At 41.2% G+C, this 27,273-nt stretch overlaps 1 protein-coding gene across 1 annotated transcript in view; it reads left to right on the top strand.

Moving 5' to 3' along the window:
• cntn3a.1 (contactin 3a, tandem duplicate 1) overlaps positions 1 to 27,273 on the top strand; it is a 61,626-nt gene that overhangs the window by 15,625 nt on the left and 18,728 nt on the right. Inside the window, exons 4-10 of the mRNA XM_076102300.1 lie at positions 5,342 to 5,437; positions 13,809 to 14,012; positions 14,745 to 14,847; positions 15,183 to 15,367; positions 18,560 to 18,699; positions 23,390 to 23,522; positions 25,428 to 25,578. Of these exons, the coding sequence (XP_075958415.1) occupies positions 5,342 to 5,437; positions 13,809 to 14,012; positions 14,745 to 14,847; positions 15,183 to 15,367; positions 18,560 to 18,699; positions 23,390 to 23,522; positions 25,428 to 25,578 (1,012 nt within the window). The remainder of the gene's footprint in view (positions 1 to 5,341; positions 5,438 to 13,808; positions 14,013 to 14,744; positions 14,848 to 15,182; positions 15,368 to 18,559; positions 18,700 to 23,389; positions 23,523 to 25,427; positions 25,579 to 27,273) is intronic.

The following is a 27,273-nucleotide window of genomic DNA, read 5'->3' as shown; positions in this document are numbered from 1 at the left end:
CTGACTCAGAGGAGCTCGGTATGGTCTTTCACACACTAAGGGGCCAAAGCAAAGGCCATTAATAAGGAAAACACAAGGATCTACAGTAACGTGTAGACGGTAATCTTATTAGGTCTGGTAGTCTAAAGCGAAGGCTTTTGGGCACTGCTGCTAAAAACAAATGTAGAACAGTGATTACAGCCTGCTCATAATCAAACACCACTATTGTGCCTTCTTTAACGGTCTTATCTATATTTGGAAGTCCTTGCTGATATGGCGACCGAGATCAATGTCTACGATTTGCACAAACTAATGATGTCACATATCATCAGATTTGTATTGCATGGCTGTGCAGTGCGTAGCCTACATGTTTAATCCTCCGGAGGATGGATGACATAACAGTGTCTGTTGCCATCTGGTAGGAGTTTAAAGCTCTAAAAGCATAAAGGTCCTTGATCCTGTTGACAATACAGACTTAAATATTTAAAAGGTTCTGCTCGCCTGCTGGAAGTGCTGGAAGGAATAATCTAGTTGGTTATCGAGCCAGATTGAATTTCCTAATCCCCAAGGGGTATTTTTGGTGTAACTAAGGATTTTCACTGACGCAAGATGCAACATTATACAACAGATCCCAAGGCCTGCAGTATTGGCAACGTGTATAGGACGCCTGACCCGAAGAGGGGACGTGCTACAGCCTGAATGCTGCGCTGCTTATAGAGCCACAAGGGTAACCACGTGTTTAATGAAGGGTGAAATAGGTGTATTTATGAAAGCAATGCAGGATGTGACTCCCTTGTATCTTGGTTCTCATGATTTCTCCTATCACATTTAGTCCTGTAATTGCACATAATTTGCATTTTTCTTTTTCTTACCGGCTCTAGTCTAACCTAACTGCCTTATCTGTGTAATTACTTTGCAAGATTTCTATCGCTTGTTGTTGTTGTTTTTTTCCCTGCCTCTCTCATTTCTATCAGCTCTGTGCTCTTTATTCATTGCTTTTTGCCTTGGGTGAACATTAAGTCTGTTTTGAGCCGGAGAGCATCTGAGGAAGGGACAATAGCGTTTATCGTCAGCACTGCCATGCTAGGTGCTCAATCTGGGCTTCAAATCCTCTTTGAGGGAGGGTGACAGTGGGCATATTCTGAATGAAGCACTTCACAACAGTGTTGTAACTGTCAGGAGACGACAGCAGCAGCGCTCTGTAAGAATTAGGCCCCTCTTGATGTTTATCACTCCTCAAATGTCTCACTGTTCACTGCATGATGCTTCTCTGACAACAGAGGAGAGGTGAGTTGAGGGAAGATGAGAAGCAGACATAGAAGAAATTATCCATTTATTTTTTTTTGGACCCTCATGATGAACACATGACAAGTTATTGATTGCAGCTTTTTGGTGACTTGCATTTTACGTTAATTATTTATGTCAGCAGTAATTGAGTTCACACAGCTTTACTTAGTGATTAGTAAGCCTTCCTACCTCACTCTACAACCACAGTCAGTTCATCCAGTAATTAAGAAAAGACTAGATACTGCATGGTAAGAATATTGACTGACCACTCTATAACTGTGTAATACGTATAGCATGGGTTAGCTGTAAATTACAGCTTTGAAGGGGTTTCAATGTAACATCACACAGATGTTGTGTACTTTATAGGAATTAGGACAATCATTTATCTTACGTTCTAATTTTTGAGGGTTTACCCATTTAGTTATTAAAGCTTGCTTCAGTGTGTTCAAGTGTTTTATTATTTTTTTTATTCTCACGTAATTACAAAAGGCTTTGACTCAGCTATTGTACTTGGCTGCATGTCAGAGTTTTCTATTAGGACTGCATGAACATTTTTTTGCTGCCCCCCCCCCCCCAAACCTACATTCTGTCTTCGATGTTAAATGTTTAATGACAAATTCAATGTGTATTTGTTTCAATGAGAAAGTAGACATTTTAGAGATAAATAAAGTTCAGCAAAATCTTTCAGCAGAATTTACATAAATCACGATCTAGCCGAATCATTTTATTTGTGCACTTTTCAAGCAAAGTGCACAAATAGCTTTCCAGTGCAGGGAGATGACATTAATATACCTGCATATAAAAACACTTTCCAAAGGTGATAAAAACTATAAACAAGCGTAAAATCCAACATAGAATCTGGTAGAAGACACAACAGTTGGACGAGAGACAATTTTCTACTAAATATTTTCTGAATATCTAAATATTTTTTTAATTAATCTTAAATATACATGTAAACAACTTATTGTATCGATGAAAGCCTAAGGGTTTGTCATTTATTATTATTATTTATTTAGCTTTGTGTATATTATATCCAAACTGGTCAGCTCACATCAGAAATACGAACTATCCCCTGAATGGAGGCAAATTATACCATAGCTAGAGTTCACATAAAACCCATTTAGGAAAGTTTTTAAAACTATTCAAGCCTTTTGTCCAATGGTTAGGTGACAAATGTAACCACATCACAAATCGCCCTCGAGCTCACACACTCCAACAGAATGGTTTCAATCTGTCTTCCCTACAATCACCTCTCATTCATTACAATGGGTCACATTGATGAAGCTAGCACAAAAATGCAAATTCACATCCAATTTCATGGATCTGAAAGCACTCAAAATAGCCTAAACCCTGCCACGGAGCAGCACATGGAGGTGCAGAGCCGTGATGGGCTTGATAAGATGATCCACGGGGTGCGGAACAGCTTGGGTTGTCAGGCATTGTTGGCTTTTAGTGTGTCTCGCTCATTTACGCTCCACCATACTCCAAAGGAATATTGATCAGGAGAGCTTCACTCTCAGTGTGAGTTGAGCAACTCTGCTACTTTCTAATGTATGAGTCTGATTTTAGAAAGGAGTTAATTGTTCCTGTATGTTGTGCCTAATGATGGACTGGGCATGGTGAGCAAAAAGGCACTCAAAATCTGGCCCTGTATTTCTCTGTATTTATGGTAACATTTTTGATTTGATACACTGTTTTTCAAACCCAATGCTCCCTACACACACACACACACACACACACGCGCGCGCACACGCACACACACAGATGCTTGTTTGGAGCAGATGGCTCATGTGAGCTGTTTAACTTAGTGGTAAAGAGTGGATAAGAGGCATGGCAATTGTGCAAAAAGTTTAATCAGAGAAGACCGTTTCATCTGTGAATGAAGCCTGTTCTTTTTTCAAAGCTGAGAACCTTCTTTAACTGTGCAGTTGGTAAACTGACATTAAATTAAAAGTCTGTTTTATTCAGGATTTTTAAATTTTTCTAACGCACGTGTAATACGTCTCCTCAGTTTGGCTGCTAAAACCGCCTCATTGATCTCCAATTGTCTGGTATTGCGAGACAAGTACTGCACATTGTTATATATTAGTTACTTCTTTATTTGATCAAACTTTTCCTTTTTCTAATAAAAACCATAAACTCTGCAGACTCCTGAAGCCAGAAGACAAACACAGACCTATTTTCTGTCAAAGGAACCACACATATTGAACACCCAAAATGCAAAACAAATTGCAGCAAACGATTCACAACATCAAACCATTCAGAAGCAGTGCTACTGCAGCTGCTGGGACATACTGACTGACTCAGCAAGTAGTGGCCCTGGCAGAGCAGCCATAGTTTAATATGTTCTCAGATAGCTTGTTTGCCTCCTCACAAAGCTAAAAGAGCATGTCGAGGCAGGGGAAAACATGGAGCTGCAGTTAATACGACGCACTCATTTGGGCTTTTTTCTCCAGCACCACATGCAGGTTAACTTTTGTGGTTTTGAGTGAAATGTCCCAACAACTATAGGCCTTTTTCACAGCAGGCATTTTGACTTGTCACAGTAAGAAAAACACCGATTTAAATATAAGATTAATGATTTTACGTTTCTGGGTGCTGGTATTTTGCATGCTAGCTAAATATGTAAGTATGATTGTTAAAGGTATTTAGGGACCCACGACAAGCAGGTAATATGGATGGGAGTTCATGCAAAATGGTTGATTGAAATTGAACAACTCACCAATATAATGAATTTTAATGAAAATAAATGAACATGACTGAAATGACTTCTGTTAGCAGGTGATACCACAATAACAGAAAGACAACGTTATCTCTGCCGCTCTGGGATTCCAATGCTGGTTGTTAATATCTGCGAGCAAGATTCAATAAAACATTTTATTGTGATTTTTAAATTTTTTTATATTGTGGTTAACGCGCTAATGTTACATTGAGACATCAAGTTGAGCATGAACATCAGCAGAGGCCTGAAAAGTATTGCTTTTACAAACATTTCCCACATACAAAGCATCAAATTACAAATTGATATTTTTGGATAAATGAATATTGAGTTATAAATGAATACATTTCTCACATTCACTTAGGAGTTTATCAGAGGGATCTGCAGTAAAGATGGGTTGCTGCTCCGGAGGGACCCTGACTGTGCTCAATCTGTTCCTCCACCGAGAGGCTCCATGCTATTGTTACCCATGGATCAGCCATAGATTTAGAACTGGCCACTGAAGCATCCGCACAATCTGTCTGCACCAAATATTAAAAGAACTTAATGATCTACTTGTTAATTTGTGAAGCCATTCAGAAGCTTTCCCGCTAAATCATTTGCGAACCCAAAAAAAAAAAATCTGCTTTTGATTTCGATAATGTACACGCTGTTCTGCTGGGTGCAGTTTTCAATTACTCAGAAGGTCTGCAAAGATCACGTTCTGTACTTAATATGCGGCGCCTCATCCTGCTGTGCTTGTAGACAGGAGGTGTCAGTTTTGCATTCTTTCTCCCCGTTTTCGCATTCAGTCTTGATTATGTCATTATATGGCAGCCGCGTATTTGGCTGCACGGCTTGCGATATCTCCAAGAGCCACAGCAGGCAAGAAAAGGCAGAATGTTCGAGGATTGCTGTCTCTATTTGCTTTTTCTCAGCAGGTTGTCAACAAGTAATTGGTCTCCATACAAATGATGTTTCAGTCTTAGTCATTTAATTGTTACTGGTCTGTGTGCAGTGGATGAAACACAGAAAGTGATAACAATTCATAGTTCCAATTAAATTCACTCATGTGTGACTTATACTTGAGGAATTGCTTTCTGCTCCAGTCAGGAGTGTTTAGGTCTTTACAGCATTTATGCAAACATATAGCGGGCTTTATGGAAATATGCAAAAGTTCTGCATCGTGTGCCACCGTTGAACTCTGGTCTGTATAGCTGTGTTCTCACCAGATATGAAATTATTGAGCAGCCACAGATATGACCCGCGGTGCATTTTTTACTTCTGTAAACAACTCTGCATGTCTTGTGTGCATATATGCTTTTGAGAATAATTCATTATTTTGCTGTATTGTTTTTTGTGTGTTGTGGTCAACAGACTTGGAGAACTTCAAGACACAGAAGAGAAGTCCAGTGAGGGTTCGTGAAGGTCAAGGAGTGGTCCTACTGTGTGGCCCACCACACCACTCCGGAGGTAAGACGGCCTTATCTCGAAGTTCTTTACCTTGTCAAGACTTTCATTTTATTTGCTACCTCACACATTCGGTCATTTGCGCTGCCGCTCAACAACAACTTAGCATCAGTGAGGACGGATCCACTCCGTGCTTATCTGGACAAAGTGGAATTCACGTGCATTTGTGCTCTCCCCCTCAGATCTTCTGCCTGTTTGTTTGTGTTGTTGGGGTCAGTGGAGTGAGTCATTTCTACTTTGGGACACTCTGGCCTGTCAGCCTGATTTTCAATGGGGGCGAGGAAAAACTCTGGCATGCAGACTGGAGAGGCTGTCTGTGGCTGGGGCCCTGCCAGGCTGAGTAATGGAGCTTCTCTCTGAAGGTGCTTTGTGTGCTTCACATCAGCCCTTTGCTTCCATGACATTATCATTGGGAGTTAGCATCCAGTGCTATTAACTCCTACACAGGGGTCTGGAGATGGGGCTTTATTCTACCAGCGAGCAGTGCTGAATGAAATTCTCCACCTTTCAGCCATTATTTCTAAAGATCAGCATATGATAGTTTAGTGATAGTGTTTTTTCAGTGGCTTAGTCCAAATTATCCTTCTAAATAGATTTTTTTGGCAATGTCTTATGTGATGTTAAAAAGGAACTGGTGTTAAAACTCATACTGGTATTTCCAGTTGACTCTTTTTAAGGCTATTATTATTCAATATTATCTTGTCACAAAGTTTGGTGGAATTCTATCATGACAATTTGATCCCATAATCTTACTCAATTATGTTGCCCAATTAATGACCGCAAGCAAAATGAGTTATTGAGGAAGGTAACAGTGCTCACAGAGCAGTGTTTTCAACTTCCAAGTAGGAACACATGAATAGCCATTATTTAAATCATTAGGTCCTAAAAGTTGTATACTGCACTAATAGCTGAATCCAGAGTTATTTTCCTTCCTCCGTTCATGTGAATGAGCCCGAGAACAAGGCTGGACAGATGGAGGTGAGGTTAAAGGAAACGCTAGTGTGTTTGCTCTATCCGGGTCATTTTATCTGAATTTTACACTTAGAAGTCTAACTTTTCGTCCAACGCTGCATCCTGTTCTCTTCATACATCATATTCAGAATGGGGTTATCAGCAGTAACCGCCGTATGAGTGCAGTGCAGAATGGCGGCGATTAGCTAGCCAGTAGGGCACCCACTGGGACTCGCATGCACTAACAGCCGGACAGGCTATGTCAACAAAGCACAGAGAAGCTTGGTTAACAACACAAACAGAGGGAGAGCGACTTCATTCTCTGCTCAAGTAGACGTTACTCCATTGTGTCTTCACATCGCAAAGAGTTGTTTGCTGCTCTATTAATGCTATGAATTTCAGATGTATCACCTTTAATGCTGTGATGTTGATTTTTGCATATGGCCCAGCCCAATAAGGGCATGCCTTAAACAATATTATACAAACTGAAAAACAAGTACTTAAAGCTTCTGCAGCTGGATGTCATTTTTAACATAAACAAAATATTGTTGGTGTCGTTTAGGGAAACTTTATTCCACTGATTCATACTGTGTGCTACTGTGCAAAACGAATGCTGTTCGTTTGACAATAGGATGAGATGCTTTTGTTTTTTTATCATTATCACACACTTACTTGCAAACCTAAGGCTCACATTTGTAATGCTTTGTTCTGTATATGTTATAATGAGACATCCCACCTTGTGTTGACAAGAGAAGCTGGGACAATGAGCCACATGCTCACTTTTGGCAGCCTCGTAGTGTAATGGCTTTTTTCTTTTTTAGACACATCCCCCGGTGGAAGGTGTCCAAATGCCAACACGCACTCCAGCCAGTTAAAAACAAAACCGCAGCATTGTCAGGAGTGTTGGGCTGTAGTAGCAGTGTCATGACGGGGTCCAAAAATATTTATTCAACGATTTTGGCAATAATAATTCAGTAGTTTCTTCGTGATTCGTAGGGAAACGGCACAAGTTCAGTCGTGGCAATGTCCCATATGCTAAATCCGGTCTCATTTCTTCTCAATGCATTGTCTGTTGTGACGGCCATTGTGCACGCACCGGGCTAATGTTTGTAATTCAGAAGAGGAAGATTGCTCCCTTTATGTGACTGCATTGACGAGGAGTGTGGCGCTCCCCGGGCCAACCTTTTTGGGGGTTTTAGCGATGAGTGCAGAAATGATTCGACATTGACTGACTTCTCCTTGGAAACATTACATGTTGCAAAATGTTTTGGGTCATTTGCACACATACACAAACAGGCCAGAAGCACTGTTTGCAAGCCAGTTTGAAGAAGTGGGAGATGTTTTGGTAACCAAGCATTCATTTATACACTTGGAGATGTAATGATGTAGTTTAATGAATGCTGAAGTCAGCGTACTATAGGGTGTACCATTTTATTCATTGCTACATACTGTATATTGTAAACATTGTTCATATATATATACTGTATATATATATATAAAAAGCGTAATCTACAAACAAAGGAAGGAAAGTCAAGCAAAGTGGAGTTACAGCTGTAAAAGCTTGGATTTTAAATATCTGCTGGTAATTGTTTCTATTCAGAGCAAAAGATTAATTTGTTCATTTTGTATTGCTATTGTGTAAGAACAAATGTGATCTAGTGAGGACATAATGGCATACTACGTTTAAGTACAGACAAGTACAACACTTTTTGTTTTTATTTGAAGATTTTGCATTGCATTGAAGAACGGGGCCAAGAGGCACTCACATTTTCCAACCTCAAGAATTATTCAGGAGTGCTGCTGCTCGGCTCTTGGAAGGACTGGAAGTGTCGAATGAGTAAAAGTCACACCTTCATTTTATAGCGTAGAAACACGTCTGATGATGAATCTGATTTTATTCAAGTTAACAGAAGGTGGGAGCTTCACCCCTGTGAGAAACATCACACCTTTGAAAATCACCTCCTCTAATCATGTAATCATTTCCATTTTTTTCCCTCTCACATATAGTGTGTTACTCCGTTAATGGCACAGCTTCTTCTTCTTTCTTTTTTTATTGGTGATGAAATGTATTGTTTAACCTTTAACTAACAGATGGCTCAACCAGCAGGGGGTGTCTATCTTTTATTGCTATACTTTCGTGCAATAAGGGGATATCAGGACATCATTTTATTGAAATTGGCATTCAAAATGTAACGTCTCTCTTTATGAACTAATTTTCACAACATTCAGGAGACTCCCCCAGCTTCTGATGTCGTACTTTGCTCAAGAACTCCAGCTGCTTTGTTTTGACTGCGATCTTGCATATTTGACAACGCCGCACTTCACAGATGTTTACTAAGATGTATGCCACAGTGTGTTTTGGTAAAGAATTTGACTAAATCATTGGAGATATGTTATCTGGGTCTTGATGTTTTCGTCTGCAGGGAAATGTTAATAGACTTCTTCAATAATTCTCTTCAATAATTCATCTTCGTCTTGTCTGTCATTTGTTACGAAAACGTGCTATTTTTATTTAGACTCCAAACTCCCTCTGGACCCTGCCTCCAACATGACACTGATCTTTTGGGACTAGAGTACTGGAGGGGGTTGTTGTCAGTAACCAACACTGTTACATTGCACCTGGCCCATATCTGTCACACCCAGTCTCATACAAAGCCTGTACCTGCTCTCAAAAAGGAATGAGAACTACGTCGACGCTAATATGAAATCTGTCGAGTTGCCAAATGTTTTGCCATCATCATTTTGAGACGATCCCAGCTGACATTGGGCAAAGGCAGAGTAAACCCTGGACTGATCGCCGGGCTGTCACAGGGCCAACACACAGAGACAGACAACCAATCACGCTCACATTCACACCAAGGGCGATCTACAGCCATCAATTGTTCTAACCTGCATATATTTGGACCGTGGGAGGAAGAAAACCTACGCTAACATGGGGAGAACATGCAAACTCCACACAGATGGGCCCGGCCAGGGGGGTTTGAGTCCCTCTCGATGTGAGGCGATAGTGCTAACTGGTACACCACTGTGCCGTAGGAGGCAACAAGCGTGACTAAGGAGGTTTTATTTACACAGTGCAACAAAACTGTGCTTAACTCAGGAAAACTTAACCCTTATTAACGAACTAAAACCATCAATATTTCTTTATATGGAGGCAGATTTTGTGCTACTAAATGTTGATCATGAATGAAGACATGCAAGACCTCTGATACCATAACATGTAGGACAAGGATGTTCAAAATCCGTTATGCAGACTGTCAACAATTTTTTTTTTTTCCGGGGGAATCGTTGATTAATTGCTAATTTTGGTTAAATTTATTCAAACTAGGTCAGTTTGCTCCCCTGCTGATTTTCTCATAACAAATAAACACATTCAGAGCATGTGCTTTTGTCTGACTGACCAGTAACGTTCAGACTGCCTTTGTTTATACCAAGCACCCCTCAAGTCCTTCTTGTGGATCATAGCTCTTCTCTGGAGACCCTGCACAGTGCTTGCAATGATCCATTTTCTGACAATATTGTTTTGCAGCTGTCCTCGTTGATTATTCTTATTGATGGAGATGTTGAGGATTCTGAGATGTGCTGTAGGATGAATTATCTCCAATTTTCTAACATCTTTGCTGAAAGGCTAGCCTGACCATATCTGCTATGGTAATAATGTAACACATGCAGTTTTAATGACATGCTCACACAATTATAAATATACCCACACACCTTATAATCACATTCTATTGTCCTAAAGCCCCTTTCTTAGAATACAACTATGAATGGTTATGCTGCACCTGGTCACTTTATATATATATATATATATATGTATGTGTAATATTGATGCAAGTATAAATGATAGGAAAGGTTTTTAAAAAGTAGGAAAATAAAATCTGAACCAGCTTCATACCTTCAAGCTCAAGTATCAACACATTTGCCTCCATATGTTTTTTTATTTTAGCATCCAAGTTTAGTCTTTTTATACATTCATAAAATAAATATGGATACATAAGAAAGTTGTGGTAAATACATGACAAATGTACTCTAATTACAGCTCTATTAATGTATTGTTGCACATTTGAAACACAGAAAAGCCTGACTGTCATTTCAATAGACTGAGAAACATGCTCTCATAAAGTAAAGTGTGACAAAATTCATGATCAGCGTGATACTGCCTTCGACAAGGATCTGCCTCATCTCCCATTTAAAGGATTTCAGTATCCCATGCATGATTCAGCAAGCCATTATTTCATTTTAACGATGCCTCAAAACCCTCAAGACAGCTGCAGGAAGTAGTTTGGTGCAGCCAGGATGCTTTGGAACTGTAAGGCAGTGTGAGGTTGCACTTAAAGACTGACCAAAATATTGTCAAGTGCGAAGAGGAGCTCCGGTGGTGTTGTTTCACTGCAGTGTACTGTATTTGCATTGGATGTCAGTCTGTGTCATGATCTGCTTTGAGAGGGTCTGAATGACTTTGGTTAGTCCAGGACCTAATGCATCTGACCTCCTTTCACTAATGGAATCGGGCCTTTTAGATTTACTCAAGGCTGAAATCACTTGTTCTCTATTTGCAGTGCATATACCTCAAAACAGAGGCTGCTCTCTGGCAAGTAACACACATAGCTTGCAGGGATTCTGCCTAAGCCATTTCATAGAGTGAACTTGTTCTGTGTTATGAATACAGATAGCTAGCCCTGGTTAATGGCTGTTACTGTCTAGGGAACAGACTTGCGAGTACAACTTTGAGACAAATTGTGCATACTCTTTTCTTTTTTTTTGACACAATACACACTCTGGATTCAGTATGTCCTTGGCCTGTCATGTTGCATTTCTCTTCCCTCCTCTCAGATCATTAAGGGGCAATTGATGCTGCCTGTTCATTATACAAGGGCTAAATGGAACCACAATGGAAATCTGCCACTCACTGTCAGTCATGATTGCATTATTCCATTACCGCCCATCCGCAGGAGGCTCTCAAGTCAAATCATCAAATACAACCATTGGTACTTTCCGCTTCCTATTTCCTGCTTCCTGTTTCTCATCATGAATCTTTAACTGACCAATTAGTAACCTCTTATTTGCTGTTGTTCCAGTTCGTCATGCCCTGCACCTTTTGGAAGATATTGTTTCAAAAACAGACATTAAATATACATGACCTTGTGATGATGGGAGCTGGGATATATTATTTAGGGGAGAGAGGATATTACAGCTGTTCTCTCTGTGGGTCGGAAGAAGTTATGATTGGTACAAATGACGGAGGCTAGTGGACTTCAAAGCAGTAGAAACCACAAGAGGTAAACATTGTAATTGAAATGCCACTCCTCTTATTACATGTCTTATATCAGTCTATGTTAGTCCTTAAAGGAAACTTTTTTGGGAAACGCATATTCGCCTTCTTGCAGAGAATCGATTGATACCACTCTCAATCTGTTAAAGCTAGGAGACTGTTAGCTTAGCATAAAGGCTGACAAACGGGGGGAAACTGCTAGCCAGGCTCTGTCCAAAGGTACAAAAAAAAAATTTAAAGAGCAACTTGACAACAACCCTCAAGGAAGTTACTGCTTCCAGCCAAAAACTGGTCCAGCAGACGTATGAAGCTAACAGCAGCGTTAGATTGTATATACCGTACAGTTGTTATACACATCACTCTCAAAATGTGCCACATTGGAAAGCAAAAAACAACATTGGCGCGAAACAGACCGACAGATGTGATTACACTGCGTGGTCCAAGTTTCAATCTCATGTTGTGTTCTTGGGATGATCACAAGGTCACCTCTTACCAGTCCAACCCACTTAAAAACACCCACTCTGTACTCTGTACTGGAGCCTTTTGAACATCTCGAGATCTCAACATTCTGTGCCACGTCGTGATTTGCAAGCTTTGCAGTGATATGTAAAAAGCCCAAACATCCTCTTGCCCCCTATAGAGCAAAAGTGAAGTACACTGAGTCAGTAGATGAGTGTCCAACTCGTGTCTCAATTATTCCCTGTACCATAGTGCCGAGTCATCGCTTAAACAAGTTTTTCACCAACGGCCAAGATTGCTTTTGGGACCGGGATGCAATATGGTCCAGAGCAATCTATCCGAGTGTCAATATGTCAAAACATCATCATTCCTTTTTAAAATGCGGCTCATTGTTAGTACAAAGCCTCTCTGACTGCACTCCATTTGGTTGATGGTACCGGGAGTCTTTCCCAGAAGTTTGTTATCAAGGATGATGAATAGTCGACCAGGTGGTACCATACTGAATAACATGATCTGTAATACATTGGTTTTATTGGGCATTATATAGTTTCTCATGCAGGATCTGCAGCTTAAGGGTTGATTTAAGGTCCTCTGCTGCTACACGACAGCCACAAAGGGAGGTGCTTGTTGTTGTTGTTTTTATGTACAACTACTGTCTCTTGTCTTTTTTAAATATATTCAAATTAGGTAACAAATCTCAAGAAGAGATAAGGAAGTAGATGAAACTAAATATATGAAATGAAATAAACAGGGCCTTATTGAACAGGGAATTATTGAATGATGCAATGCTAATACAATTACAGACATGCAATTTAAAGTTTAATTTACACTGGGTGAGTTTGCTTAGTACAAATCTAACTCTCCTCACATTTACCTGGGAATGCTCCCAGAACCACCAGAGGCTTTAGCTGTCTTCAGGTACCAGACAGACGAGAAAATATGATCCAGGAATTCTGATTTGAGAGTTAAGTGTTGGAAGGCTCACCAGATTCCAAAACACTGGAAAGTGGAAAGTCTGTTACAGCTCTGGGAAGTTATCACTGTAGCAACCTAACTTTCCTCCATTGCGATAATCGTTCATGCAATCATGTCCGTGATTGTTGACCAACAGGTAGTGGTCTCATTAGAATGAATGAGAGGACTGCTTTTGTATTTTTACTTTTTTTTTTTCACTTCGGCCGTGCGCTCAGTGTGAACATGGCATTACCCTGGATGTCACTGAGCAGCAATACTGGAACAGATGGGACTTAAATGCCTTGGACAAGGTTGACGTGTTGGTTTTAAGAAAGCGAGTGTTAGTCGTTAAATCACTACCACACTCCTCATCTTAACACAAGCGGGCCACCGCAGAAAGACCTCAACATTTCTGCAGTGGATGTAAATATGTACTTCCCTGAAAAGTCAATCATTCATATCCTCGACACCATCTCTCCAACATAGTGAACCTGTTAAACCTTTATCATATTAGGGGCATTTATCCGACAGTGAGTAAGAGTAATTGCTCTTCAATTATACATTGTGTTTTTAATCACGGAAGGCTGGCACTCAGTCCAATCCACTAATTGCTTTATCCCTGAAGGCACCCGCTCACACTGAAGTGATAAGACTGCTGATGCAGTACACATTACCTTTACACGGGTATAGATGATGCATAAATGTGTTTTTGACTCGTCGCTGTCACTTTGTCCTCAGAACTTACCTTCACGTGGATCTTCAATGAGTACCCGTCGTTTGTCATTCGGGACACACGACGATTTGTGTCCCAGAAGACAGGCAACCTCTACATCGCCAAAGTGGAATCCTCCGATGTGGGCAACTACACGTGTGTCGTCACCAATACAGTCACCAAAAGCAGTGTTCAAGGACCACCAACTCCTCTAGTGCTGCGTGTTGATGGTATGACAGTTTTACCCCACTTATTATACATAGAGTACAAGGTAGGGGAAGAGTGATACATTTATTATTATTTATTTAAATCTAAATTTGAAGCAGTGCAACTTTCAAATTGCTGGTGCAGTTGCTTGAATTAGCAATAGCCTGGCAAGTTGACAAGTTTCAGGAGGTGAGAGTTTTATTTGGCAAACATTGATTTTGCCGGCTGCTGGCCAACTGTTGCCAGCACATTTTATTATGGTGGTGTGGTTCTGTTCAATACGTCCAAAAGAGTGATGAGTCTCTTGGTGAAACAATCTAGCCGATCACACCATCAAAGCATCCTTTGAAGGAGACTTTTATCCGACTGACTGGTTTGGAAAAGAGGACTCGTGTCGACCTCACGAGGCCACCGCATCACTTCATCTGATTCTTCTCATGTTGAAACAAGATAGGCTTGTAATTATGATTTGTAGATGTTTGATGATCTGTAGACCATCACTACAGGACTGGAGTGTGATTTATAAATACAAAAAAAAGCATTGCATTGCAATGGTGATCACTGGTCGGAAAAAATCTAAATTTGATATACTTCCCTAAGCCGTTGGACACAGTTGAGAGTTTGAATTTGTTTTAGCTAAGACAGTCATGAGTGACCTAAACTTTGTTTCTGTGTGACCTTTTCTAGCCTTGAGCTGAAATAATTCCCTTCAGGCATGCTTGTCATTGTTTCTATGTTTCTCTTTGTAACTCCAGGTGTGATGGGTGAATACGAGCCAAAGATCGAAGTGCAGTTCCCTGAAGTCGTCCCTGTTGCTAAGAGCTCAACTGTCAAACTGGAATGTTTTGCACTTGGAAAGTACGTCCCACTGTGTGTTATTACACCACAGCCATGCGTTGTTTACTGTATCATTCTAAGCTGCATGCTAATGTGTGAGGACCCTCGCAAGTGATTTTGAGAGCAGAAAATTTAGCATTTTAATGAGTCCTTCTTGTACTGTACACCCACAATACACAGAAGAAACATTCACCAGTTAATGTTTCCCATGGATTAAACATCGACATGCTTTATAGATGTGTGTTCACAGGTAACACATATGTGCGTTCGCCTGGGCTAAATGTGTAGATAACACTATCGTCAGGAGTATTTTTCATTTTGTGGCCTTGCTGTGTGTTGTATTTCCATGTGTTTAGCCCAGTGCCAACCATCAGCTGGAGGAGAGTGGATGGAGCCTCTTTTGGCAGGAAGGTGGACATAAATAAAGCCAGCGGAGTATTGGAAATCCCTTACTTCCAGCAGGAGGATGCAGGAATATATGAATGTGTGGCTGAAAACAGCAGAGGAAGAAACTCTGCTAAAGGAAAGCTCTCTTTCTATGGTGAGTAGGAGGATGATTTCGCTGACTTTGATCTAAAACTGATTTTACCTCACACCTCTTGTCTTGGGAACAAATCAAATGGTATGCCTTTAACCTGTCAGTCTTCTTCCCAACATATGTGCATTCTTAGACTTCTAGCTATTGATTCATACCCTTTAAAGCTTCACTGCAACTGAGCCTGATTGAAAGTCTTGCAGAATAAGAGTGTAGCTTCGGTGTGAGTCTTACAAAAATGTTTTACTTGTTGTCATGCAATCTGTAGCTTTTATTAGAACCCATATATAACCGCATCATATAGTGCAATGTAGTAATAAATTAACCTATTACCAGTAGTTCATTTCTGACAAGCTCTCTATTGTGCCAGCGGCTAACCCAGGCCGCACACAGATTTATACTACCTTTCAGGGAGTGGGGATTTTTCCCCTCACCAACACTGGACTTATGGCCCATATTCCAAGGAAAGCTTTTAATGGCCCTTGATGAAAGATTTTTATGGTTTCTCTCTCCATTATTTTGCAGTTTACGCATTGATGATGTCTGCCCACAAGGCCCTGTAGGGATGTACTTGAGAGTGAAATCATCAAATCCAGATTTTTCTTTCCCGTGAAGAAGGGTGCCTTTGATATGATAATGCAGTAGTATGGAGTTTATTGCAGCACCTGTGGGTCTGGTGAGAAATGCTCACAGTACCTGTAGGTTGGCTCAGAATCAAACATGTTTTGCTTTAAAGGGAAGTGCCTATTCATGGAGCAGTGTAGCGTCACACCATCGCTCTTGATGACGTAGAGGCCCTACAAACAGTAAAAAATGGCATGATCACATTAAAGTCATTCTGCTAACAAGGTCATAAGTTTCCAACAACCTGTAGCTATCGCTGTCTTGGTACGGTGTTGCGTCGCCTCTGCACATTTCCTTTGCTGTAGTTGTGTGGAAGTCATGTTTCTCCGTGTAAGATTTAAGGCCTGTCTCATCTCAAAGCCTCGCAGGCTGGCCAGCCGCCAGGTGATAAAAATCTGTAATCTCATTTTAAACTCCCATAGACAGGAGCTTGTGGGACATCCATCAACTCTATAGAAGCGAAGGAGAATCAATATGGGGATGTGGTGTTTGCGACACCCAACCAATGCGGGCGCAGGAACAATAAGGGGTGGCCTCTCTTTCGATTTCCCACTTAATTGTCCTTCTGTAGATCCAGGGGATTTATGAAATTAGATCATGGTTTAGCAGATGACTGCATTTGAATGAGCTTAGACACGATCAGATTGACTTTGAATAGAAGCCGCTTGCATCATGTCTTGCCTTCCATTATGTTATCTCTGACAGTCTCATTTGTAATATTGTTAACTGGGTGTCATGCACAATAGTGTTGGTTTCTGTATAGTGATGTCTTTTCAATTCAGTAGCTTGCTCGTTTCCAAACGTATTATGTGTTTTTTTTATACAAAATATTATCTCACTTCTCATATGGGGCCGCCAAACACTTCCTCTATGTAGGCTTTTTCTCATTCACATGCTAAGAAGGGAGGAATTTGTGTTCAAAATGAAAAAGAAATGGCTGCCAGACCTTGAAGAACTTTCAAGAAGAGCCCTGGATGATGTGTTCAAGGTGTTCGAGGCGTGTCATTACCCTGCGTTTATGGGACGGTGGTGATGCATTCTTCCAACTAAAAATAATTAGTCGTCTTGCCAATAATGTTGAACAAATCTATAGCCTCTGCCTGATTTTGTAGATGGAGTAATTGCATCTTGTCAGGCGCCTCACCATAGATAGAAGTCAGAGATTTAGGATCGATATCTTTGCTGTTCATAAGTGAAACAGTTCTGAAAATGTCTGTCCAGAATTCAGTTTGTCTGTGACATGCCCAGAACATATAACTAAGGTTGACTGGCTCTTGGTTAAATGTGGGGCAAGTTGGGTCTGACCCTGGGTACGTTCTATCAACCTACTCAGAAATACAGTCTGGTCACACAGGAAAAAACACACCCAGCTCCAGACTTTGCTAATTTACCCAATCCATATGTGTAGGTGGTGAGGATGTGCCGGGTGAGGTGACTGGAGAAGGGAGAGTGTGTGTGTGTGTGTGGCGTAGTGGTCTCCAGTGCGCTCAGTCGTGTTCAGTGCAGCTGAAAATCCAAACTTTTGCGTCGGAAGCGGGAAGCGTTCGCCTCTTTCGGACCCCGTTTTGTATCCACGCAACGGTTATAAATGAAACCCCATGAATCCCCCCCCCCCCAAAACAAACTGTTGATCTCCGTCAGAAATTGACAGAGCACATCATGACTGATTTAAACAGATTCACATCTGACCAGCTACACTAGGACCTCGTGATGGGAGCGACTGTAGCATGTTCAAACCTTGTGTGTGGGTCAGTATTTTCCCTCCTAAAAAGTCCTTGACACTGAATGGACCATGGATACTGTTCCAGTTGTAACGGTACTCTCATATTCCCGCAGAGAGATGAGATTAAAGGCTATTTCAAGCAAGAAAAAAATGTTGCATATAGTAATAATACTTATCATTATTATTATTGTTATTATTATTATTACGTTATCAAAGTAACACAGCAAGCAGACAGACAGGTTCTACCTCGCCCCCCTTGACCCTGGCACGGCGTCCTGTATTTATGTGGGTGATTCACAAAGGCCATAAATCTTCTGACTCTGTCGCTAGAGATGCGGCGCTAGTCATTTATGTGCCACAGTACCTCGATCATAAATAAAGAGTCATTTTCTCTATGGATTTCAGATGTTTCAAAATACTCTGTTATTAACAGCATTGCTAAAAAATACAAGCCTTCTATTGTACTGTATGCATCACATATATTACAGTCAGTAAACCCAATTATTGTAAAAGATCTTCATCAAAATAACTTATTCAAGCTGGTTGTAGTAAATCCACTAGATATATTTTAGCTTTCAACCTTACAGTGAAGGATTTCAACTAAGCTATCGATCCTTCCACGTGTTAAGTTCATGCAGTTGTTTTAATTTATATATTTCTCAACTGGAGGTGAGCTTTGGGTTAATTGGAAGTGGATTTATGATTTGTGCCCTTGGATGCCTCTTTAATGATCTAATTGACCGCTTGGTTGGTTCATCGATTTATTCTAAAACTGCTGCATGCTGGAAATACTCAAGCATAGGTGCAGCGTGAAAGTGTTCATTTACAGTATGTGCTATGTGACCTCACAGCGGCACCTAACTTGACCGTGAAGCCTGAAGATGTTCAGATGACCATTGATGATACGCTGGTGTGGGAGTGCAAAGCCAGTGCCAAGCCCAAACCCTCCTACCGCTGGCTGAAGAACGGAGAGCCTCTGGACCCCATGGAGGTAAGTGATTTTTCTCAATCACTTTTAATGACAAAAACTCAAATATAGAGAATATGAATGTGAGAATGATCCATAGTTCACCCCCCCCCCCCCCCCCCCCACCATGCAGCACTAAACCCACAATAGTCCAACAATAGTCAAGAGCATCCCCCACGCTTTCCTATTTTAGCAACAAATAATGAAGTATGTCTGGTACAATAATCAATAAAGCATTGACTGTATTTTCAAACCAGACAACCACTTCAAATTCTGGTTGTGTAAATCACCTGCTGCCAAAGCTTCACCTCTGGGATTCTCTCCAACTTCACTGTGATACTATGTTTGAACTGCAGCCGCTACTTTGAGCTGGTGTCGACATTTCAAACATAGTTTATATGGAGGTTGTTCGTCGTTCTTATCCACATTTAAGCCAGAAGCCAGACACACGCGTACACCTTTACTACATCGTACATCTGGGTCCATGAGACCTGTGCGTGGTATAAAAACAATCGATGCAAAGTGTGTTAATTTGTGCTCTCCAAGTTTAATCAACAGCCAATCTTATGAAGATTACTAACACGTTGAAGTTGCTGAAATCTGCAAAGCTCAGTCTCACAGGCTTGTATTTATATTGTATTGTTATTGTTAACTGAGTGTCAATAATTGTTTTCATTACAACCGCCCTTAGGCAGTTGAGTGGCTGTAGATAAACATAATGTGTGAGATGATAAGATGACAGTAGAGTCGGCAGCATCTTACTAAAAGAATGTGTTACTGCACCGTTTAGCTGGATTCGTTTTGCTGATGAAACACATAATGGTCACAACTCAAAGGTTTATACTTGGCAAGAATATGCTACTTTGAAATGGCTGTATTTGCTTGGGACTAAATGTGGCATTAAAAGTGTGTGTGTGGGTGGGGGTGGGGGGGGGGGGGATTTGTATGTGTTTTGCAAAGAAGCCAAACTGATGCCATTTTCTGCCTGTCATCAACCAGGGACTCAACAATTTTGCGCTCAATACGTCCTATCTGCCTCTCTCAATTTAGTCATCAAGTCTCTTCTCTCTGGGGAGGGTGAAAATGCCTTATCGTCCAAAATACATTTCACAGTCAGGCAATTTGCCTTGTTTGGTGTTATTGTGCTGCTGTAGTGAGCGTACCTTTTGCCTAAAAAGAACGGCTCCCCGTGAATCTGATATTTTCAGTGTTTGGATTGGGCAATGAGCCCAAAACCAGACTCTTTTTGTTTGACATGTCTTGAAAGGAGGAAGGTGGGTTTAGGTTTCCTGTGACTTGAGTTGAAGGTTGAGATAATATTTGAAATTTGGGGCACTTAATTAAATTAAAGAGCTGAATCACAATTGACACGGTGAAAAAGAGTTTTGCACTCTAAATATGTTGCCATTATGCCACAGAAGTAGTTAACAACAACTCCTGTATATGCAGCAAGTGAAATTTGAATCCGTACAAATAAGCCTCATCGCCATGAACATTTCCTCTCTCTGTCATTCGTGGCTGTTGAGTGACAAAGGTCACTTCCTCTATTTGCCACACATCCTGGACCACAGGAAACCCTTATCACTCCACCTGTGCATCTCAAGTATTGATTTGTAAATAACATTGTAAAAATTCCTTTGGCGGTTGGCCAGGGTAACATTTTCTCTGTACATGTGGCTATATTAATGAGGTGGGGTGTGTTACCATTTTCAAAATGCCACCATCAACAGCGGCAAACAGTAAATCAATTTCCAAACCCAAAGGTCAGCGATGTAGAGAGAGGGAGGGAGAAGGAGAGGAAGGCCAAGGGGGCCATTTGTTATTCCTCATTAGAATGGATCAGTCCTCCTCCTCCCTGTCTCTCCCTCTCTCTCTCTATTTATCTCAACATCTCTGGTGCTCTCTTTCTCTTTCCTACGCTCTCTTTCAAGCTTTTTTTCTTTCTCGTTTCCCTCTCTCTCCAACTCATTTTGGGCCACCTCCAAGGGAATTAAATGGCGCAGAGGAGGACTGTCACTTCAAAATGTCACACCGGTGAAACAAGGACCCACTCACGCTTGTATTTTACCACCAGCTCCCCTTTCAGTTTCATACACGAGTGTGTGTGTGTTTTTGAGATTTTTGCTACCTTTGACCTCCAAAGTCAGGGAGAAATGATTTGCCTTTTCACAGCTCGACTTAAAACAGTGATGGTATCAGAGAAAAGTCGAGAATAATTAATGATGCCATAAAGCAGACAAATGCCACCATTTGTCTCCAGTGATAAAGAGATTGCGATAGAGTCACCACTGAGTCCGTGAGGGCTTTTTAGTAGGGCACTGTGTACAGAATGGCGTAGTGTGGCACCAACCCATGCACTTACACAGATCTCTTTCATCTCTTTCTCCCCCTCTGGGTCCTTGCACTGTGTAACCTGGAAAGGACCATCTATCATCTATTCAAAGACGCTCTCTCTCTCTCTCTCTCTGTCTTTCTCTCTATCATCCCATTGAACACACGTATATAAGCATCCAGTAAAAACCTAAGGACTTGTTGTGTTCCACTTGAAAACTGCTGCATACATCCCTCACACGAGACCTCCTTTGGCGGTGGGTTTAGCGCCAGGTCAGCCATGTGTCCATAGCGTGCCCGGCCCTCAGATAGAGCCCTATTTGAAGATCCTCAACAGTGTCCCTGACTGATGTTAAGGGACAGTCCTTGTCTTTTCAAGTGGCAGTGCTGTAATGATTCCAGACGACAGACAGACTGGCGGCAGGACCCTCTGGACTACTTTGTCGGTGACATTAAAAGGTCTGGCTACACTCAATGGAAAAGATCAAGGGCAAGAACAATGAGTGCTGCCACACTTAAATTGACACAACTATAAAAAGGGAGCAGAAAGCAGTGCCAAGCCTTGCAAAGGTCAAAAGAAGCAGTGGGGAGAAAAGTACTTTGCTCGGGTGTAATTATTATTTGTACTCTTTGTAGGCGTTTTCAAAATTGTATGGATTTATTTTTAAACAAACACCATCTAATGCAGAATACTTTTTTTTCCCTCTGCCACCTAAAACCCCATGAGACTTGGTGGATGGAGTATAACCAAGCAGCTTGCTGCAGCTTATTCCTAACTAATTCCTCCGAGGTTTTATTCCAACCACCGTTTGATAATGTCTTAGTGCTATGTTAAGCAGAGGGGGGTTACACTAGTCACTGCGGGGCTATTAAGACCACAGAAAATTAGCGGTGTTTCAATTATCAACACCCCTGAGGAGAGAAAAAGTGTGGCTAAAGCTTGAATTAGATCAGGTCATTCATCAGAATGAACGCAGCTGGCATCGTGGTACTTAACATGCCCATATATAGTCCTAATTGCCTACCTCAAAGGTTTTTTAGTACAGTAGTCTCCTAACACCTAGTATGTGATGCTGTTTTGTCACTAATTGCAGTGTTTTTTTTATATAAAGTTAAAGGTAAGTCTTGAAAAGAGAAAAACATGTTTATGCTGTCGCTGACTCAAGCGTACTAGATTAACCTTGGCTTTTAAATTGGTCTAAATTAAAGGTAAATGCTCCAGATGCTGTTCCAAACTAGACATATGAAAAAGTTCATGTAATACTAACCTGAGACGCAGAACCATCTGAGAAGCTGTCAGTAAAAAATGTTTGGAAAAGGACAGGCACTTTGGCATATTATTGAATAAACCATCTGTCAATCAAATTACTGCAGAGTGAAAACATCTTTTCCATCGAGAAAAGCCTTCAGGGTCGTTCTTTGCTCTTCTTTCAATGAAGAAGTACTCTTCAGTTGTGATATAACTGATGCTACTGCAGCATCTACGCTTACCTCTTCAGGAGCCACCATTGTTGTGTGTGTCGTCACACACACCAAAGCCCCGCCTGTAGCGGCCTGTATATCAGAAAACCTTTAGTATGCTTGTACTGTGTTCTGTTTATTTAATGGAAATGTTATATGAATAGGTCTCAGTCCTTTTAGCTTTGCTAAGGGATCATCCACTGAGGTCTCTCAGACAGCATTTTTAAGGGCCAGAATGGCTCATGTGAATCTGAGGCTGGTTACTGTAACCTGTTAATATGCTGCGTGGATGGAAGCTCTGAGTATTGTATCTTCCTTTTCCCACAGAGGCTGATGAAACTCCTGTCTTAGCTCCGCTAATCAATATTTCTACGATAGCAATGGATCCAATGACTGCATGTAAGGTGGATTACTGTTGTGACAAAATCCCAGAGATTTGTCATCCTCTGTACACGACCTCCGCAGCAACAGCAGACAGACACAGTTACTGACTAGCTGGTAGTAGCTTTCTAAGGAGTTAGCTAAATAGATTTTAAAAAAAGATGGTGAATATTGGAACCAGGTGGCCAGAAACATGACTCCAAATGAATGCTACAGTTGCTCTATGTTTGGTGCATTCACAAATAGGCGGTTGTTACTGACACGTTAGACATAGAACTGATTTATATGGCAATAATGTGTTGTGTGTGTGTGTTTGTGTGTGTAGATGTTTGTTCCTCTTTCTGATTGGATGTAAACCTTGGGCTGTACTTGAAGGCAACCACTCAAGCCTCCTGCTGACTCTTCAGCTTGTCTAAGCCTGTTTAGTGTTTGTTGACAGGTTAGCCCAGCAGATTACATTTTCAATCGTGGTGCTAAATGTGTCTCTCTTTGTGTGTGTGTGTGTGTGTGTGTGTGTGTGTGTGTGTGTGTGTATCTTTAGCAGGACAGGGTTCAGGCGAATAATGGAGTGCTGACGATCGGTAGCTTAAATCTGGCTGACATCGGCATGTACCAGTGTGTGGCAGAGAACAAGCATGGCCGAATCTTCACCAACGCTGAGCTCCGAGTCATAGGTAAGACCAAACACACAAGACTTTGTTGATATCTCTAAATACATTCAGTGGAGTTGACCTCATGCCATCTCTTAAATCGCTGTTAGGTGGCGCATGAAAGACACTTACATGAAAATGATTCATGTGCAAAAGATGCCAAAATAGCCTGGTGGGGGCGCTGTAATTAAAGATCCACATGTATCTTCTAAACCCACAGTCATATTGGCAGATCATTTGCTACACATGTTCTTCTTTTTGTCTGCAGTTTTTGCTGGTTGGATCACCAAGATAATTTTGCAAAAACATTTGTTCCCTTAATGCTAATTGTTTTTATAATTTTGCCAAAAAAAGGCTGTTTAGCACATCTGACGGACGAATTAAAACTGAGCAAGGTTTGTTTCTTCCAAAGCCGCTCTGTAGAGAAGACTGAGAAGAAGTGCACCCTAGTTCTACCCTCATAATTAATAAAGGAATTACTTTTTAAACATTCATCCAAATGGTTGGCAATTATTCTTCTGTCGAGCAATCAATCGACAGCTCTGCGCTTCACTATTCCTCATGATTTACTAAATGTTCACCTCCTCACAATGATATTCTGTCAGTCTACCTGCTAAAGGTTAAGACCAAAACACAGTGGTTTGTAGTGTGTTTGGGCTGCAGCTATTAAAACTTGTGAAATATGCCCATTACGATTCGTCAGAGCCCAAGGTGACATCTTGAGCAGAAGTCGTTAATCCAAAAATATAAAAATGTATAAAACATAGAAAAGCAGCAATCCCTGTCGCTTAGTTGACGTGAACAAGGGAATGTTTGGCCTAATTCTATCAATTTGAATATATTATATAGATCATGAAAATTGAAAATTAATTAATTATTTTTTTGTCGATAATCTGCTAATCCCTGAATCAAAAGTCATGAAATACATTGTCATACGACAACTTTGATGTATAGCTTTAGTGTTACTATTATTGAGTGTGTTGCTAAACTATTCTAATTTTCCATCCACCATCATATTATCTCTTTATTATACGGTAATGAAAACATAACTCAAAAAGAATATGTCGGTATAAATGTCTTACTTGGTGTACATGGCCCCCTACAGACGAGAGGATCTGTTGAAAGCTTGCCACAGTCATGTAATATACATGAGGAGGAACAGATCTTATTGAAGCTACAATTCCTCCAACTCTGCTTTAAGATATGAGTTCATATATATTCCGCTCATGTGTTATGAGAAGAGAAATGTCTGTTGTTAGAGGAAAGCACTGACATTTCACACTTGGTGTCAAGGAATAATTGTGAGATGCCATGTGTGTATGATTACATATGTATCATAGTGTGTATTGATGTGCACTTACATGCCTTGGCAGGTGCTCAGCCATGTCACTGGCGCCAGGCTCTGTGTTCACTTTAAAGAGCTTTCCGCTGAGTCGGTACGCATACAAAACAGCTCCAGACGGCGGCGCCTTAGTAATTAAGGCCTAGAGGAGCAGCAACAAAGCCTCCCTCTTGTTTTACATTCTCTCATTTCTGCCCCGGAGCACCACGTCTTAATTCTTAATGCATAATGTCCTCCTAAGGAAAATTCATGGAATTGAAAAAAAACACCACCGTCTGTCAAATAAAATGTCTTCTTAAAAATGATGTACCATGTCTGTTCTCCTGCAGTCATTTGTGGATGTCTGCGTGTGTGCAAACAAGTGCATATGTGTGTAGAAAGAAAAGGATGTGAGAGCTGACCTACCTAATGGATGGAGTGACCTGCATGTTTTTAGGATGCTCTTTCAGGCTCATTTCCTCTATAGCTCTAGCCTCTTTGCTCCTCTGTCTCCTCCGACAGTAACTTAGACCTCAGCTCTGTTGTTTTCTCCTCCTCCTGTCTCCCTCGCTATACTTACATTCATCTCTTTCAACTCTCCCTCTCAGCCATCGCTCCAGACTTCTCCCAGAACTTGTTGAAGGCCCAAACTCTGGCCCGACAGGGTGGCGACGTTCTGATCGAATGCAAGCCCAGGATGTCTCCTCGGGGTGTAATCTCTTGGAGGAAGGGGAAGGAAGCTCTGAGAGAGAGCCACAGGTACCAGGTTTCTTTGTGTATAGCAGTCAGTGCAAGTGTGTGTGGGACCACAATTGTTAAGTTTTGTCTGCTTTACTTGCAGAATCGTATTTCATCGACTTGTTATTTTATTTTTCCCTACTTTGTATTCATGGCGACAAACTGCAAAGAACAGAACCACAGTGTGACACAATACAATTTGAATTGTATAACACGTTCTGCACTCCACCACTCTCCTCCTGCTATCTACATTTCTTCCCTCAGCTCCATTGTCCTTTTCTCTCCTGGCTGTGCTCAGAGCCGGTCTCTGCGCTGTTTATTTGAGGTAATTGGCCGTTCGTAGACTGCGGCACTTCGATCAATGCACTGATCCATCAGCTCATTAGCAGCATGTAAGGCCTGGAGGGTCATTAGAGCACAAGGCAGACGATGATCCAGGCTACCATCGAGACAAGGAAGAAGCAGGTGAAAATCCCAAAAGGACTGATCAATGGCTGAACAGCATACATTCTCGTGTGATAGTGGTGGTGGCACCAAGGGAACTCGCTGGACACCTTGTTTATTTAGAAATCAGGTTAAGTGCAGATCAATGCAATGCCGCTGTGTGCTGGAGAGGAGAAGAAAAAGGAAAAAGGAATGTTAATCAGACAAGGAAAACCTACCCCCCCTCACCTCCCCCTCAAAGAACCAGCGGGATGTCAGTGATTGATCAGGATTCATACTGTTTCTTCTCACATGGCAACAATCAGAGAAATATGCAGTGATGGTAGAATGCACTTTCAAACAACATGTCCTCCGTATCTTTAGCATTACTAGAAGTGAAGTGTACATATACGCATGTTTGCTCGGCTTCAAATGCTGAGTCAACTTGCACAAACAACCAATAGACTGTATACCTATATGTCTCCATTTTCTGAAATGTCGCCATTTGATGATATTTGCACTGTTGCAGTTCTCACAAGCTCAAAACATTCAACATTTTCTGGTGCGTCATTGTATAAAACAAAGTGTTGTCTTCACAAATCACCCAATGATGCATTTCCACGTTCTGTTTGGTAACATCTTTATTTTGTGCAGGAATGTACCAGCAGGAGGCAAAGCCCACCTGCGGGCACATGTGGTGACGTAGTGGGGGTCCAGATTTCTCATTTGATTAGGGATTAATTGTTCAACTGGCTCAGCAGCTTTTCAACACCTAACCTCTGGGATATCCATCGCCAACACGGTGGGACTCCAGCAGGTTTAGTTTTGTCTCAACTCACCCTGTCAGACGGCATGTTTGGGAAACTAAAGGTGCGATCTAATTGCTAGTAAAGATTTCCAGGCCGAGACTATTTGGTTACAGCAGAGAGAGGCTTTTTTGAGGCTAGCAGCAGAATCAGCATAAAGACTTTGTGTTGCAAACGCCTGCTAAATGTTGCGCTCATCTTTCAGATTTATCCTCCTCTTAACTATTGAAAGGAAAACGCATCCAGACCGCAATGTGCAATATCAATCGCGCTCATAAAGGTGAGATTTCCCGTTTGAGATTTAACGTTACAGCCCTACCCTGAAGTGGGTGAGCTGCATACAAGACGTTAGACTTTGACATTATTGCAGCATCTCTCACAAACCTATTCCCCTGTCCCTGGCTCGTTAGCGTTTACTTTCCTCCACATCGAAATGGGGCTGCTACCAATGCTATTAAAGCGGTGGCACAACACTAATCCATCCCAC

This window comes from Anarhichas minor, unplaced genomic scaffold (genome assembly GCF_050575085.1).
Source record: "Anarhichas minor isolate MPS153535 unplaced genomic scaffold, ASM5057508v1 ptg000003l, whole genome shotgun sequence".
NCBI classification, from domain to species: domain Eukaryota; kingdom Metazoa; phylum Chordata; class Actinopteri; order Perciformes; family Anarhichadidae; genus Anarhichas; species Anarhichas minor.
This window is presented reverse-complemented; position numbering and strand designations above follow the sequence as displayed.